This window comes from Callithrix jacchus, chromosome 16 (assembly GCF_049354715.1).
Source record: "Callithrix jacchus isolate 240 chromosome 16, calJac240_pri, whole genome shotgun sequence".
NCBI lineage: Eukaryota > Metazoa > Chordata > Mammalia > Primates > Cebidae > Callithrix > Callithrix jacchus.
This window is the reverse complement of record NC_133517.1, coordinates 36,025,037-36,039,306: the sequence shown is the minus strand read 5'-3', so window position 1 is coordinate 36,039,306 and position 14,270 is coordinate 36,025,037. Positions and strand designations below refer to the sequence as shown.

At 36.8% G+C, this 14,270-nt stretch overlaps 1 protein-coding gene across 6 annotated transcripts in view; it reads left to right on the top strand.

The window, feature by feature from the left end:
• Positions 1-14,270, top strand: part of LRRC69 (leucine rich repeat containing 69) — a 139,817-nt gene that overhangs the window by 18,439 nt on the left and 107,108 nt on the right. For all 6 annotated transcript variants that reach the window (XM_035277605.3, XM_035277604.3, XM_054246816.2 and 3 more), the window contains 2 exons: positions 6,581-6,707; positions 9,083-9,155. In XM_035277605.3, coding sequence (XP_035133496.1) covers positions 6,581-6,707; positions 9,083-9,155 — 200 coding nt within the window. The remainder of the gene's footprint in view (positions 1-6,580; positions 6,708-9,082; positions 9,156-14,270) is intronic.

Sequence of the window (14,270 nt, the reverse complement as noted above, 5' to 3'; positions counted from 1 at the left end):
CAGAAATTTGAGACCAGCCTGGCCAACATGGCAAAATCCCATCTCAACTGAAAATTAAAAAAAAAAAAAAAAAAAAATTAGGCAGGCATGGTAGCTCATGCCTGTAATCCCAGGTACTTGGGAAGCTGAGACATGAGAATCGCTTGAAATCAAGAGGCAGAGGTTGCAATGAGCCAAGATTGTGCCACTTCCCTCTAGCCCTGGTGACAAAGTGAAACTGTCTCAAAAAAAAAAAAAATTCTTCTAATGGTAAAATGCTGATTCCCTGGCTCATCGGTGTATCAGTAGCAATGGTGTCTTTCAATCTATAACCATACCAATTTCCAAGTGACAAAGAATATCAATAGAACTTCATTCTATGTAAAATTATTGAAGATACGCAAGCCTTAATGCTCATCAAATAGTTGTCTGTCATATGACTAAAGCCTTTCTTCAGTAACTACACATAACCATAGAGATTGTTACTAATGAAACACTGTGTACGCTCTTTCTGGATATCTGCTATTTCTGCAGCTCTTTGTTAGTAAAACACCATTTGAAACAACTTTGTCAAAGCATCCCAATTATCTTACATCAAATGTCATCTTCTCAGAGAGTCTTTCTCTAATGACTCAATCTAGCCCTGAGTTACTTTTTATCACATTATCTTGTTTTCTTGTTTTCTTTTTTTTTTTTGAGATGGAGTTTCGCTCTTGTTACCCAGGCTGGAGTGCAATGGCGCGATCTCAGCTCACCACAACCTCCGCCTCCTGGGTTCAGGCAATTCTCCTACCTCAGCCTCCTGAGTAGCTGGGATTACAGGCACGCGCCACCATACCCAGCTAATTTTTTTGTATTATTATTTTTTAGTAGAGACGGGGTTTCACCATGTTGACCAGGATGGTCTTGATCTCTTGACCTCGTGATCCACCCGCCTCGGCCTCCCAAAGTGCTGGGATTACAGGCGTGAGCCACCGTGCCCGGCCCTTGTTTTCTTTCTTTCAGATTTCAGACTAACTACTAACAAACTATTTGTTTACTTATTTGTTGTCTGTCTCACTTCCCAACATAGAAGCATTGTAGGGAGGGATCTTGTGTGTCTTGTTCACTCTTCCTCTAGCATTCAAAATAGTACCAGGTACATAATAGACATGTCATAAACATAATAGAATTAATGAAACATTTAGGTTGAGGCTTGAGGTATTTCTCAAAGGTAACTCTTGCTACAATGTTTCTGGACCTTTCTGTATAATTTAAGTAATCTACATTGAAACTCTGACGTATTTGCCATGGTGACAGTATAAATGCTACTACCTAGTCTTAAAAAGACATTTATGAATTTAAAGGCAATCAGTGAATCTTCCTTTGGTTATCCTATACTATGAAGAATAATCCCAGTCCCACTCACTTCATCTTAGTTTTGACTTTGAAATCCTTAACTATTTGAGGTTTTTATATGAACCCTCTTCCTCTTCTCCAAGCTACATTCTTTTTTGCTGGGCTCAGAATTTCGTATGGTAGCCTTTTCTAGCCAAAGGGCCATGTGGTTAATGCATTATCCAGATAAAATGTCTTTTCCTAGCTCATCTATCCATTTTACAACATCTTGGGAGCTAAGCTGGATGAGTTAACCAACTGTGGTTGCCCGTCACCCTACTACATTCCCCTAGATTGCCTTTCAAAGTGACTTTCTTCTTTTCCTCAGGCCTCCTAATCTCCTCCTCTCAGCAGATGACTTTGTTTCATATTTCCTTGAGAAAACAGACATCATCTTTCAGGAACTCTCCCATCTTTTAATCAGGAATTCACCTACTTAGCTGATCCTCACTCACCCATTCCTACCTTCCTACTACCCTTGATGAAAAGCCCTTACTCTTACCTAAGGCCAGGACTCACTTGTACTTTGGACCTATCTTATCTTCTAAAGGATTTTGATTCTGTAAATGACCCTGTATTTAGGGCATTAGTTTGTAATCCCTACAGGATTATTTCCATCAGCACATAAATAAGCTATACTATCATTTGTCTGAGGGGGAAAAAAAACTCCAGTTTTTTCTTCATTTTCTAGTTTCCATTCATAGCAAAAGTTCTTATTAGAATTGTCTATTCATCATTGTCTTTTCTTTCTTACATTTTCTGCAAAGCCCACTTCAATCAGACTTTCTTCCCCAATACTTCACCCCTATTTTCAAGGTCACTAATGACTTTCTAGTTGCTAAATCCAGTGGTTATTTCTATGCTTTAATTTTATTTAACCTTCCCCTGGGATGTGTCCCACATCTTCCTTCTTAAAATATTTTTTGTTTTTTTTTTCTTTTCCCTTGGATTCTGTTACACTATATATCTTGGAAATCCTAAAACATAGATTTTTGTAATTTATTAAGACAGTTCTCTCAGGAGAAACCTGCCCAGGAGTGAGGGAATCTGGACAGGGCAGGGAAGGAATCTGGGTAAAGAGGTGGTTCCAGGAGAAATGTAGTTTCAGCCCAATCCCTCCAGAGCTCTGGAAATGCCCTGCAGCACAGAGGCAAAGGGGTTGGGCAGTTATGTCCTGGCATCTGTCTTGGTCTAGGGGCTGTCTGGGAGGTTGGAGCAGAAGCACGACCTTCCAGGTAAAGCCCAGAATTCCTTGCAGTTAAAGGAAATTCTTCTGAGAAGGGTGCAGGAGAAAGTCCTCACAGGAAAAATGGTAGCTGAGGATGGAGCACTCCTCAGCTGTGGGATGTGGTGTCTCAGATGCTTTAAGTGGCCTGTCTTTCCCTTCTACTTCAGCCACTCCTCAGTTGCTTCCTCTGCTGGGCTCACGTTCTCATATGTTACAATCCCAAATGATGCGTTTTACTTACTGAAGGCTCACAAATTTATCCTGTGGCCTTGATTACTCCAGAGAGCCCTAGAATTGCATTTACAACTTCTACTATTTTCATTTGAAAATCTAAAGGGCATCTAATTTTAACATGGATAAAACAAAACTCTTGATTCCTTGTCCCTCCTCCAAACCTGTCCTTGTCCTGGTTTCCCCATCTCAGGTGCTTAAGTTCCAAAGTTAGGTGTTACTCATAATTCTTCTATTTCTCTTACATCTTACAACCTTCTGGCTCCTCATGCAAAGCATCTCCCAAACCCATCCACCTCTCTCCAGGTCCACCACCCGCTTCCTAGCTCAAGCCATTGCCTCTTGCCTGTACCAATTGCAGTATTGCCTCTTTAACCTCTTTGTGCTTCACTTCTTGCTGCCCCTGAAGATTCTGCTGTACAGATGCCAGAATGATCCTGTTAAAACATATGTCAAATAATGTTACATATATGCTTAAAACCCTACCGTCATTTCTCACTGAACTTAGAGTAACATCTCAACTCCTTACCCCAGTTTATGAAACCATATGTAATCTGGCCCAAGTATACCTTTCCAACCTCTTTTTTGCTGAGTGTTCCTCTGCCTACAGTGCTCATCCACATCAGCTGCATCTCCTGGTCTCTTCAACCTCACCAAGAATGTGCTTGCTTTGGAGTCTTTATTTTGACCGTTTCTTCTTCTTTATTGTCACTCAGATCTCAGTCTATATATCAACTTCTAAAACAGGTTTCCCTGATCAACAAATCACTTTCTTCTCACTCTTTAAATTGTCTCTAGAGCACTTAATACTGTCTGTTATTTTTATATTAATTTGTTTAGCCATTTATTCATTGGATCATTGCTTTCTTACTGTGTAAGTGCTGTAAGGGCAAAGATGTTACATGCCTTATGCATACAATGAATATTTTTAAATGAGTGAATAAATGAATGATGACCCACCTGCTTTTAAAGATATATATCTACTTAGAAGATGTACAGTTTAGACTGCATTTTTAAAAAAATTTATTTATGGATATATTTCTAAGCATCAAGAAACCCACACACACACAAAAAAACTAAACCAAAACTAAAACACGTCCTTCTTTACAGTCAAGATTGATTATAATCTGTGATTTCCCTTTGACATACCATGAAATCTAGTTATTATGTACCTTCATGATCTAGGCCAGATTCTTCTATTCTGTAAAACAGTGACAAAAAATGTATCTAACTCATACATAAGAATTTACCACATAACATGCAAAATGAGCACTGTATAGTACGTTCTCTTAGAAGTATACAGAACAACATTGATAGTGTGGGAAATTACAAGCTGTTTCTTGTTTATTTTAAAAATGTCTCTTTTTTTTGGGTGATTATTCACCATGAGTCTCACACTTCTGTACATCCTGTAAACAGAGGCACTGGCTGGCTTTGTTTTGGATTAATTTTTCCAGTGTAATTACATAACAGATAGCCTTGGAAATTACAAATAGTGTCTCCCTCTGGAGCAAAGGGCAAGGCATGGTTACTGCCCATCGTAAACGATTCAGGGTTCCTAAACTCATTGTTCCTACTTCACCGTCCAGGTTATCTCTTGCATTCTTTGCATCTCCAGTGCAAAAATAGTAACATTCTGGACAGTTCTATTGGTCTAAGTAATAAACTATCCCTTGTATCTTTCCCAGAGGTCTCATGTTTTCCGCCAGCATTCATGAAACTGTGGCAAGTTCACTTGTTAGCTTGTAAACTGTGTAAAATCTTGGACCTTTCACAAGCCTGACACACTCTTTCTCACCAGTTCTCATGGAGCTTTTGTTGGACTCTCAGCACTGCTAGACTGCTGCACATGTTTCACCCAATTTTGGCAAAAGAATGAAATCTACCTCAATTTTGGAAAAGAGATTTTAAATAGTCACTTTGATAGGGAAATAATGAACCCCCAAAGATGCCCACACCTAATCCCCAGATCCTCTGAATGTGTTAGATTATATGACAAAGGGGAATTAAGGGTGCAGCTAGAAGTAAGGTGGATAGTCAGCTGACCTGAAGATTGAGAGGTTACCCTAGAGTGTACAGGTGGACCCAGGGTCCTTGAACCCTTGAACACAAGGGCTTTTAAATATGGAAGAGTCAACATTAGTGTGATGTGATTTGAAAGAAAATCAACCAGCCATTGCTGGCTTTAAAAGTGAAAGGGAGGTCTACAAGCCAAGGAATGGAGGCTGACTCTCAAAGTCAGGAAAGGCAAGCTAATAGATTATCCCCTGGAGTTTCCAGAAAGGAACGCAGCTCTACCAACAGCTTGATTTTAGTCAGTGAGACTGTTTCTGATTTCTGATTTCCAGAAATATAAGATGAATTTGTGTTGTTCTAAGCCACAAAGTTTGTGGTAATTTTTTATAGCAGTTATAGGAAACTAATAAAGTTACAGACTGGATAAAATTGCTACATGAATGTATTTTAACTTCACATTTACAATAGAAGAAGGCCTCCGATATGGTAGTAGATGTGTTATACTTTTATAAATTAGGATAACGGTAATTCTCAGATCAAAGCACATATGCAAGTGAAACCTTTACCATGAATTCTTAGGATAAGTAATTTCATTGTAAGCATATAAATGTATATTTCTTTGTATTAATTTAAAGCATTGCCTTACATCCATAACAAGTAATAGGTGACATTTTAATATAAATTGTGAATGGCTTAAATTTTCTTCTTAATTTTTTTTTGAGACGGAGTTTTGCTCTTCTTGCCCCCACTGGAGTGCAATGGCGCGATCTCAGCTCACCACAACCTCCTGGGTTCAAGCAACTCTTCCTGCCTCAGCATCCCAAGTAGCTGGGATTACAGGCATGAGCCACCATGACCAGCCCATTTCTTTTGGTTTTATGTAAATTTATTAGTTTGTTAAAACTTCTGTGATTCCTTTTATTTTGCCCGTACTTTTAAAATTCTAAAGTATGCAATTGGTAATTAAACCTGAATAGTAAATTATGTTTGGGAGTAAAATAAAAGATTCTTTGTATTTTGGAAAGTAAAATTATATTTTACAACAAAGAAAATTACTACCATTTTCTGGAACAATTCTGTATCACTGATTTATTGGATTACAATATCAAGGAGGAGCTTTTTAACTTCTCTTATGTGCAGTTCTTCCTAGGCCTACCGAATCTGTCATCAGCAGGACAGATACCTATAGAGTAGATCTTTTCTACCCTCATTATACCATTTCAGTAGTTTATTTTCTAAATTTTGTCATCACATAGAGTGACATCAAAGTTAAGCCCCCCCAGGCTGTAAACATGTAATAGAGAAGTCATATTGGCCTACATGAGAGCTCATTTGGGAGTAGTATGTCAGGAGGACCTCAGATCTTTGGCTCTGTTTCTGTTTTCAGGAACTTAGTCCCTTGGCTGAGTGTTTAATAGTTTGATTCTACAGGTCACAATGTTCGGCTGCTCTTAAGTTGCTCAAATGATTTATAAATGGACCATAGGTTGTGTTTTCACATATCCTTGGAATGGTTTGTAATACAATTTTAATGAACTTAAGTGCTCTAATTAATAATTAAATTGTGCTTTAATTAACATAAAGTAAGCATGAAGCTCAAATATATAATTTCAGGTATAAGTGAAATCATTGTTTAAGAATATTTTGAAGTTTTATTACGTTACATAGATCTGAGGAAGAGGCTTAAATTTTTTTTTTTCATTTGAAAGTGGATAAGTATGGGTCCATTAAACCTCTATATGTTTGCAGTTGACAACACTAAATCTGGGAAACAACCTTTTAGAAGAAGTTCCGGAAGAGATGAAATATCTTGTATCTCTGAAGAATCTCCATTTGTCTGGAAATAGGATCTGTAGATTCTCACCTGGAGCATGTGGTAAGTTAGTCAACAAGGAGTAATGTTAAAGCATCAAATTTAATCTCTCATATTTAATAAGATGAGACTGAAATGAAAAAGAATTTTGCATGCTTAACCTTTTTTTTGTTGGAGATATTTACATAATATTCTTGAAATACAGGAGGGGTTAACACTTTTATAAAGTATTGTATCATATGTTTATTTACATGTAGACCAAAAGAAATAAGTAAGCATCAGTGTAAATGAATTTTCCCCTTTGCAGAATCAGTATAAAGTCGGACTCGTGAATCTGGGGACCGTTTTCCAGGGCCAGAGAAATTCTATTTAAAAGTCAAATCAAGTAAAGCTGTACTGTAGCTTCATTCTTTTCACTTTTAATTCTTAGATATTAAGTCACATTTTTTAATGGAAATGCTAAATTTAAATCAATTTGGAAAGAATTTTAAAGAAAAGATATGAGATCCAATAAGTGACACATTTTTCTTTCTTTTTCCCATTAACTAATCTCCATTTAAGATGAGACTATTCTTATTTAATATTCCTAGAGTGAGCTTAAGGACAAATGTATGACAAGAGATCTAGATGGCTTTTATAGCTTTATCGACTAATGTGAGGTACTTCACCATTTCTGTGTTGGTCCTCAGTAGTAAAACTAGAGACATATTATAAGATTTATAAATTTCTATGAACTTTTGATGCACAGGTGCATTTTCATCTTCACACAGAATTTATTAACGGCATTACTGAATACAGCATTAAATTTGGGGTTACATTTGGCAAATAATTCAAGAAGATTCTGATACTGTCTTTTTAAAGGTACTTTAAAATCTTAGGTCATATATCTTGGAAAAATATTCTTTTCCAAAACAATAGATATGACAAACAGTTATAGATACTTGAACACATTACATATGGAAAGCCATAGATCAGAGTTCAGTTACAATTTACCTTGGAAGCAAACAGTTTATACTAAAAAAAGTTAAGGTCATGCAAATCAATAGATAATAATATTTTATGACCTATATTGAGGGTACAAATTTAAGTACAAACTCATGTACATAAACAATATTGAGCATACTAATTTATACTAATTTAAGGCTCTATAAGGAATTTTTTATCATGTCGCCTTTAAATGAGATGTTAGGTATATATATATATCTGTTTCTATATCTACATAGATATATTTTATATATGTATATACAATTTGTTCAAAGTGCTCTTGAATGTCTTTAGTTTCTGTATTTCTTTTTAAAAATAATTATTTTAAAAAATTGACATAACAATTGTATATACTCATGGGGTACATAGTGATATTTTGATACATATAATATGTAGTGATCAGATCAGGGTAATTAGCATACCCATCATTTCAAACACTTATCATTTCTTTGTATTGGGAACATCCTTGATTTGGAGTTGTTGAACTTTGAAAATTCCACATGATTGACATACGCTATGGTCTATGTTAGGTCCTGATGATTCAGTCAGAAGTAGTTTGATGTCAGGGAGTTTAATGCTGCCCAGCATGGTTCTGAACAACCTTGTTACATTACATAACTCTGTTTCCCTGACCAGAGCAGATTGATCAGGGCTGGTTATCAAACATTGAGATAATTATATGACCTGAGGCAGAAGTTGCAAACTGGTGGCCCATGGGCTGAATCTGATTAATAAGTAAGTTGATTTTATTTTGTTGGCCTTTAAAAAACTTTTGATTAAGTACCCACATTTTCAAATCAGGAGAGTTCACATAGAAGTCCGGAACTCTGGCTCTTTTTAAAAAATCTGTTTCAAAAAAGAAAGATATAGCAACACTGCAGCTGCATTCCCATGTGACAATTGTCAGAGCTGGCTGAATGGTGGTGGCTCTGTCTGACCTGGCATGAGGTTGTCATCTTGATTCCTGTAGGCATGTGAGTTTGAAAGCTCTGTCTTCCCTGTCTGTGAACATTCAAATTCAGAAGTTATGACACGGTTATGAGTACACAGAAAAAGAGAGCAAACATGTTTAAAACAGAAAGAATGGAGGGAGGAAAGAGAGTAGGTAAGAGAATATAAATGTGAAAATGAGAGAAGCTGTAATGAAGAACTAACCTATATTTTCTGCAGAGATACTCAAAGAATACGTTCTTAGGTTCTGGGTGCTTTTTAGCTTCTGATTTCAGTTTGTGATGAGCCTGGTTGCATTCTCTTTCCTCAGGCACAGTGACTTAGATTTGTAACTTTGTGATAAATTACTCCTTTTGACTTGAGGTAGTTTAAGAGGGTTTCTGTTACCACCACCAAAAGAGCCTTGGCCAACGCAGGAACTAGAGGAAAAACAAATGTATGTAGACAAGTGACGAAAAATTATCTAACAGATGGTTAAAGTGACTAAAATTATTTTCTAACAGATGGCTTACAAAATTTAATCCTGCTTAATCTGAACAACAATCATCTTACGCAGCTTCCTCAAGAAGTCAGCAGGTAATTTTGTTTATAGCAAGACTTGGTTAACAATCACGCCCCCTCTCTATCCCCATCCTAGTCATATGAAAGCATAATGCCTAAAATCAAGTCCCTGTGGGGTTTATAAATAGCAGAGAGGGATCTGAAAGACTGAGGCAAGCCACTAATTTTAAGCAGATGATTCCTTAAACACTTTGGAGAAATGAGAAACAGCATGACTTGGTAGTCTTAGTGTAAACATGGGGCTTTGAAACATAAAGTTCTAAAACTGATGGCATCATTAATTTCCCAACTCTGAGGTTCTTGGAGCTTGGTCAGCCACAGAATTGGGTATAGTAAAGTTATTTCACATGTGTATTGTAAACCATTTTCAGCTTGATGGAAAAGGTAATATAAAAACTAAGGATTTAAAACTGCGATGTCATGTTCATTTTTAAAAACCCCACATTTTATTGTCATTAACCAAAAAAAAAAAAAAATGCTGTTTTTCCTTATCCTGCACATCTGCACAGGCAGAATGCCTCTCTGGAGCCAACTGAGGGCCTTGTCCTTCTGTAGGCAAAACACCCTCTTGGGCTTTTCCTCTGACAGATGTAGAGAGAACTCTGTTCAGGTTTACTTTGGAGACTCCCTTTATTGCCTGTTGAACAGAAACAGATGTATCACAGAGCAAGAGCATCCAGAGTTTTAAAAGAGAATACCAAACTCTGAAGAGTCCTCAACAAGGGGCTTTCTGCAGCACCTGTCTATTCCAGTTTACTCGTCTATACCTCTAGGCAATGCATTATTTTTCCCAAATATATGGCTGTCGTGCAGTGGCATGATCTTGTCTCACTGTAATCTCCGCCTCCTGGGTTTAAGCAGTTCTCCTGTTTCAGCCTCCTGAGTATCTGGGACTACAGGCGTGCGCCACCATGCCCAGCTAATTTTTTTTTAATTTTTAGTAGAGATGAGGTTTCACCATGTTGACCAGGATGGTCTTGATCCCCTGACCTCTTGATTCACCTGCCTCGGCCTCCCAAAATCCAGGTATTATATGTATGAGCTACTACACCCGGCCTCCCAGATATATTTTTACAAGAAATCAATATTTTGAGTAAGTGTGACTAGAAAAGAATTGAATCAATCTAACTTCTTTAGAAGATAAATATTTACAGCAATAAAAATGCCATGTTAATAGTTGTTGGCTTGTTTTTTTACTTATTCAGCTTATCAATTGATTTATGTATTGATGATGATATAATTTTAAAAATCCCTTGGGAGATCTCATGAATGAGGTTCAGGGCATATCTCTGTGCAACTAGATTTATGCATTTGGGTAAGTAATTTAACTGCTTAGGACTGCTGCTTTCTCATCTCTAAAGGAATAATTTTGAATAGATGAATCTCAGAGTTTTTGCAGCTATAACATGTTTTCATAATTTCATACCCTTATCTCTGCTTGGAATACAAAGTACAATATTCAAGGAATCATATAAATCTAATGGAATATGTTAGAAAGATGAAAGAATGCTTTCACTGAAGTAGATTGCAAAGTGTATAGGGCTATTCCGTTTTATAGTTAATTCTGGGTTGTCTCTATTCTGGCCATATCCTATGTGTCAACTGATTGGTAATCTCTCTAAGCAGAATTCCATTTTCTGATCCTGGGAAAGTTTCTTCACCTTCCTGTGTTTTAACATTTTCATCTACAAAATAAAGATGATGATAATACTTTTTTTCTTGGATCGATTTGATGGTTAAATAAGCAAATCCATACAAGATATTTAGGGTTGAGCCTGGGACATAAAAGGTATTAGGGTTGAGTAAGTGCTCAATGGATGTTAGCTTTTATTATTATTGGTTGTTATTTTTATTATAGCTTCTTTCCATTCTCTTTTTTCACTCATTTCCAGAGACAAAAGAATGACTTCTTGCCGGGCACGGTGGCTCAAGCCTGTAATCCCAGCACTTTGGGAGGCCGAGGCGGGTGGATCACGAGGTCAACAGATCGAGACCATCCTGGTCAACATGGTGAAACCCCGTCTCTACTAAAAATACAAAAAAAAATTAGCTGGGCTTGGTGGCGCATGCCTGTAATCCCAGCTACTCGAGAGGCTGAGGCAGGAGAATTGCCTGAACCCAGGAGGCGGAGGTTGCGGTGAGCCAAGATCGCACCATTGCACTCCAGCCTGGGTAACAAGAGCGAAACTCTGTCTCAAAAAAAAAAAAAAAAAAAAAAAGAATGACTTCTCAGTGGATTTAGGCAAAGCATCGAGCACAGGTAGCTTGGCATTCTCCTCTTGCACTGCCACGAAGTAAGCGGCTGCCTCAGAAGGAAAGGCTGTGAAGGGGTGGTATATTTAATTCAGAGGAGGGCTAGCAGGGACTCAGAGTGATCCTGTCAGCTCTATGCTGATGTTTGATTTCCTTCTCTTTAAATCTTATATCTTATTTCACAATTTGTTTAAAACTTAGGAGAGGGAAAAAGGAGTTTTGTTTTTTGGCTTGTTTAAACTCCAGAATATCAGTTCATGGACTTGCAGCCAAACCTGGACAGGTAAGAGTTTTACCACTAAACAACTCTGTCATGGGCAGTGCTGCCCAGGCACAGGAAGAAGAGAGCATAGGCATTCTGGTGACAGATTGAGTCTGGAAGAAAGAGAGAGAGTAAAGGACTAGTCAGCAGGCTCAGTTCTTTCTCCAAATTTGCCATTCAGTGAAGTTGTTCTTCAGTCTTCTGGGGAAGACAGATGTCAGGGAGAAGCTGCAAGTATATTTCCTGTAGATTTTCTTTGGAAAAGTAGAACATCTCCCCACTTTGTGGAAACAGGAACAATGGCAGATACTCATTTCTCTCCCTCCTCTTTACTCATACAAATGAATGACAGACAAATGAACGATAGGATCTGAGCTCATTTTATTGCCTTGAAATAATAAAAAAATGAAAAGCCAACTCCCATAATGTAGTAAGTCAGAGTAGAGTAAATACAAATAATGATTATAAAAATGATTAATGAGGAAAATTTCCCATCCCGTTCCCCGCAGGACCTGCTCCACAGGTTTTCACTCCGTATGAATGCTGGGTTGTCCTTCTTTGACCCTATACTGCAAAGGACTTTACTTCCTATATTCCTGAAAATTTTAGCTCCCTCAATTCTCTTCTTTTCTGCCTCTTTCTCTCCATTGGTCTATTTCTTTTTTATCTCTTGCTTCTTTGTTGTCGCTCTCTAAAGTACCCTCTGTCTATTGCTTTTGCTTCCTGTGTAAGACATTGTAAATTTTATTCTCTCTTCTCCATTCTACCATAGATCATTTTCAAAGGTTGTTACTGTCCTTTACATAGTCAAATATAATGGTCTTTTTTTCCTGCTGAATAAAAATTACATAAAACTAATGAGCATACAATTCAATGCATTTTGACAAATGTATACACAGCGATAACATGTAGAACATTTTCTTTAGCCTAGAAATTTCCTTATGCACCCTTCCAGTGAATACTTACCTTTCATAAGCAGTCAATATTCTGATTTCTGTCTTCTTTACAAATCAGTTTTACTAGTCCTAGAACTAAATAAATGGAATCACATAGTATATACGTTTTTGTGTCTGTCTTTTGCTTAGCATATTTTTTGAGACTCACTTAACTGTTGTATTTATTAGCTTCACGTGGTAGAAGGGAAAGGAAGCTCTCTGGTGCCTTTTGTAAGGACATTAATCCCATTAATGAGGGTTTATCCCCTCATTATGACCTAATCATCTCCTAAAGGCCCCATCTCCTAATATCTATCATATTGGGGATTAGATTTTAACATATGAATTTTGAGTGAACACAAATATTCAGACCATAGCACTACCAATACCATTGATCTTGATTACTGTAGCTGCATTATAAGCTTTGAAATCAGGTAATGTGAGTCTTTCTATTTTATTCCTCTTTATAATAGTTTGACTATTCTAGGTCCTTTGAATTTCTGTATCAATTTTAAAATTGATTTTTTTTTTTTAAGATGGGTTCTCACTATGTTTCCCAGGCTGGTCTCAAACTCTGGGCTCAAGCATTCATCCTACCTTAGCCTCCCAGAGTTCTGGGTTTACAGGCATGAGCCACTGCACTCAGCCCAAGTCAAGTTTTATACAAAAAAAGCTGTTGGAGTTTTTATTTGGATCTATTACTGAATCTATAGATCAGTATTAAAAAGTTGGTATCTTAGCAATATTTTTCTTTTCTATACCTGAATATAATACATCTCTATTTTATTTAGAGCCCTTTACATTCTCTCAGTCATGATTTATAGTTTTCAGTGTAGAGGTCCCTCATGTCTTTTGTTATATGTACTCATAACTACTTCATGAAGGGTTTTCTATACATTACTATAAACAAAATTCTTAAACATTTATTTTCCAGTTGTTTGTGGCTACAATATGGAAATACAATTGATACAATAGATTATTTTAAAAATCTATTGTAGTTTGTGACCCGGCTTTTGGTTCTACTAATTTTGTTAGTTAGTTTGGACTCTCTCTCTTTAACATTTAAACTTTTGATCATCTCTTTAATTTTGAAATTTTCTTCTCTCACACCTTCAGAGATTCCTTGCTAATCTGGTTCTTTTGCTACTTCAATGCTTGTAACTTCACTGGGTGCCTTTAATTTTTAATGGTCAGGTGTTTATATTTCTCAAGAGTCTTCTATTGGCATCAGCTTTCTTCTCTCTGCCCATTTTCTTTTGTTCTTCCTGTCAGTCCCATGTATTCATATGGCTTATACTATGTGCAGAGAAATCCGTAGAGTCCTCACAATTCCCTTTGCTAGCGCTGATCACTTTCTAACCTCCAGTCTCCCATTTTAAACTAACCTAAAAATTTAGTTCCCTCATTCTGACATTACTTCAATCTTAATTCACTTAAGCCTTGAGATCATTACATCTTAGCTTTGCCAAGGGGCATACCTGCATTAGCATTTTGATATTGTTACCTAATAGATAGGTAACTTGGACAATTTTTTTACTACCTCTGATGCTTTATTTTCCTCATTTTAAAAATAAGAGTAGTCATTCCAACCTCAGAGTTATGCTGACAATTAATTTTTTTTTTTTAATTTTTTATTGGATTTTAGGTTTTGCTCATGGGGTACATGAGCAGAGCATGCAA